At 43.1% G+C, this 3,703-nt stretch overlaps 1 protein-coding gene across 1 annotated transcript; it reads left to right on the forward strand.

The window, feature by feature from the left end:
* The first annotated feature begins 1,083 nt into the window (after positions 1-1,083).
* LOC102023623 (olfactory receptor 4C6-like) lies at positions 1,084-2,022 on the forward strand. Its single transcript, XM_005408181.1, has one exon. It carries the CDS (start codon positions 1,084-1,086, stop codon positions 2,020-2,022), a length of 939 nt encoding a protein of 312 aa, XP_005408238.1.
* Positions 2,023-3,703: the final 1,681 nt, after the last annotated feature.

The raw sequence follows: 3,703 nt of genomic DNA on the forward strand, positions 1-3,703 counted from the left end.
TCAGGGTTAGAATATGACTTTCATTGTAGGACTGTCATAGAGTATTGTTGAAAAATGAAACAAAAATAAGTGTAAATCTATCTTCCTGTATTCTTACAAAAATAAAAATTTATCATGATGGACAATATCTTCTTGATATTGAGAACCTGAAATTATCATGAAAGAACTGTGTAGATCATTACTAATATTTATTTTGGAACCAAGAAAAGCTGAATTTGAATTTGACTTCAAGGTTTACTAGTTGTTGGAACTTTCAACTCTATGAGCCTCAGCATATAATTTAAAAACATGAAGAAAGGATTTTGTAAGATCTCCCACTGAGACACAGGAGGTATGTGATGATAGTCAGCAATATGTAGTAATGATAATATTACTAATTTAACTTTTGAAAATAGACATGCAAATAGAAAGAGTATAATCCTTAATAAATGAAAGTCCTTGAGGTATGACCTTTCTCCTAGATCTTCAATTAGCAATGCTGTGTTCAATTACTATATAGAATACATAAAATAAAATTTATATAACATTTCCCAAGTGGTGTGTCTAATGAAAAGCAAAGGTCACTATCCTAGACTGAAGTTCCCCCAAAGTATAAACTGACAGAAGGACTTGTGTAGAGGTAGTTTATTTAGAATGGAAGCACTGGGAAATAAGATTGGAAGACTGAGACAGGGAATAAACACGATTTAACTCAAGATTGTGTTACGCTGGTTCCAATCTATACATAGACTTCTAGCTACTGCTAGTCCAGACTTTACCCAATGGTATGAGTGCGATCACAGTTCTGGGAGCACGTACACACTACAGTAATGAAGGAGAGGTTGCTAACTGTCACAGGCAGCAGACACCAGAACAGAAATGAATTATACTGCTCGGAGGAGGTACTGTCCTGGGCACCAGTAGGATCCAAAAGGTGTCAAGCTCTATCGTTAGCTTCTGTTTCTGTGGCACTAGCTGGTGACGAAAGCAGGTAAGTAGGGCTTGAGATACGATGCTCAGCACATCCTGTGGCTGCTACTAAAATCATATTTCTTTTGCAGTCTTCCCAGTGCTGTGTGATGTGCACTCATCAGCTCGAGTTCAATGGCGAACGGCAACAACATGACTGAATTCGTTCTTTTGGGAATCACCAAGAGCCCAGGGCTGAGGAAAATGCTCTCTGCTCTGTTTCTAGTTGTGTATGTGGTCACAGTACTGGGAAACCTACTCATCGTGGCAGCTGTAACTGCCAGTCGGCGTCTGAGGTCACCCATGTATTTTTTCCTTACATCCTTGTCCCTTGTGGATGTCAATTACTCTTCTGTCTCTGTCCCCAAGTTGATTGTGGACCTCCTGTCTGAGAGCACCACCATCTCCCTTGAAGGCTGCATGACCCAGCTCTTTGCAGAGCATTTCTTTGGTGGGGTGGCAATCATCTTGCTCATTGTGATGGCCTATGACCGCTATGTGGCCCTCTGTAAGCCCCTGCACTACACGACCACCATGAGTCGTGGGCCATGCTGCCTGATGGTGGCAGGGTCTTGGGTGGGGGGATCCATGCATGCCACAATACAGCTCCTTTTCATGTATCAGATACCTTTCTGCGGCCCCAATGTCATCGACCACTTTATGTGTGACCTGTTTCCACTGCTGAAACTGGCCTGCATGGACACCCACGTCCTGGGCCTCTTAGTCATTCTCAACAGCGGGGTGATGTGTGCGACCATCTTCCTCATCCTCATCACTTCCTATGTGGTCATCCTCTGCTCCCTGAAGTCTTCCGGCACAGAAGGCAGGCACAAAGCCCTCTCTACCTGTGTCTCCCACCTCACGGTGGTCGTGTTGTTCTTTGTGCCTTGCATTTTCTTATACGTGAGACCTGTGGTCACGTACCCCGTGGACAAGGCCATGGCTGTATCGTTTACCATTGTACCAATGCTGAATCCCTTGATCTACACCTTGAGAAATGCAGAGGTGAAAAATGCCATGAAAGAACTGTGGAAGAAACCAGGCGCCCTGGGCGTCATAACCTTGCATGCGTAAGGGGCAAATCCTTCCTACTAAGTCAGTGGAGTCTGATGTACCCCATGAGCTCCAACCCATGGGCACAGAGCAGTCAGCGGCATCTTCTAAGGTTATAAAGCAGATCAAGGTATTCACATCCTCCTTAATCTGGTCCTGTCTCCCCCACAGGCCATCCCTCAGTACACTTTGTAGTGCATCCCATTTCTCCCCAGGCTTGAGGCACACTTTTGTAAAATTTTAACATATGTTTTTAAAACCTGAGCCTTTCCTAGTTTAGGACTCTCCTTTTCTCTGTTCTCTGTTGAAATGATCTTTTCCCAATGCTGATGGGCTTCCTGACATCGTTTCCCATTTCTATCACATTTCATTTCAAAAGGAAAGAGAAGTATGTCCTGATGATTCTTAAAAATCATTCCTCTCAGTTGTTCTCTGCCTCTACATACAGTTGTATCTTTACTACTCATGCTCTTGAATTATAGTATTTCTCAACTTTAAGCCCTGTTTCCCCCTAAAGTGTCAGGCTTTTAGTGCAGGAACTATGTTTTTCCATTGGGTTGTAGCACCTGTGATTAGAAGATCCCCATCACCGAACACATGCTTAATGAACATTATTGGATGAATAAAATTCTAAAAGAGACTTGTGAACTTTAAAAACATTTGCAAGTAAATACTAAGAAATAAACAAGGAAGATAAATGCATGTAAGCACCTTAGAAAAGAGGCTTCTCCCAGTTTGCGCTTTGCCAACTGTCAAGTTTTAAAAAAACAAAGGCAGCTGCAGTTTATTCGGGTGCTATTCCATCCTGAGGCCACCGCTTTACCTGCTTTTGTGAGCGTGAGGTGTTGAAGGTGGAGCCTGGGCTGCAGCGCCCCTCAGTAGAGCCTTTATCTGTGAGCTTCACTCCCAGACAGCTTCTGGTCCCCCTGTGAAGGAGTAAACAAAGGATAACTGTGGTCAAGTCAAGCTATTGAATGTCTATGTCATACAGTTTTATTTTCTATACAGCAGTAGAGTGTTGAGACCAGGCTGTACAGGGCTAAGTTGCTGAACACAAGGTCCTTTGGCTGTGTTGGAAAAGAGCGTATGCATGGTTCTCTGAAGTCAAGATAATATCACAGCTGAGGCAGCTGAGGACACGGGCTGCTCACATCTCCTATTCCAGAGCAATAAAGCTGCCAGCCTTAGAGCTAAGATAATTCTATTAGTTGGCAAAATTTACTGCTTGGTAAAATCTTTCAAATGACCCCCACAGTCCAGCTTAGTTCCTGCTTTGCATGAGTGTCCCCTTACTTTGTTTGAAACCCAAATAAATGTGGGCTGGCTAGTGGAGCTCTGTCTTTACTCCTGAGAGAGAAAGAGAGACAGAGAGAAACAGAGAGAGAGACAGAGACAGAGACAGAGAGATAGAGAGAGACAGAGAGAAACAGAGAGACAGAGAGAGAGTTTTTGACCTTCCCCGAAGCCCCCAAGTCACACTACTGTTTTATTTAAGCTGTTCTCCAATCACTGGTTTAGGAGATTGGGGCTAGGCCAAGACCCCAATAGTAGAGTAACTGTTATTTTGAGTTTTGAGTTTCCAAATATAATGGGTATTTAGTTTCTTTAAGAGCGTGTTGTGGAAAAACTAAAACTAAAACAAAACAAACCATAGCCAGTGTTTTAATCTACCTCCCCACCTTCCCTGATGAGAGATATGAGA

The sequence above is a fragment of the Chinchilla lanigera genome, unplaced genomic scaffold, assembly GCF_000276665.1.
Source record: "Chinchilla lanigera isolate Chin_1 unplaced genomic scaffold, ChiLan1.0 scaffold00110, whole genome shotgun sequence".
In the NCBI taxonomy this organism is placed as follows: domain Eukaryota; kingdom Metazoa; phylum Chordata; class Mammalia; order Rodentia; family Chinchillidae; genus Chinchilla; species Chinchilla lanigera.

Bases quoted from the DNA above. Each gene is read 5' to 3' on its own strand.
- LOC102023623 (XM_005408181.1), top strand. From the start codon at position 1,084: ATGGCGAACGGCAACAACATGACTGAATTCGTTCTTTTGGGAATCACC.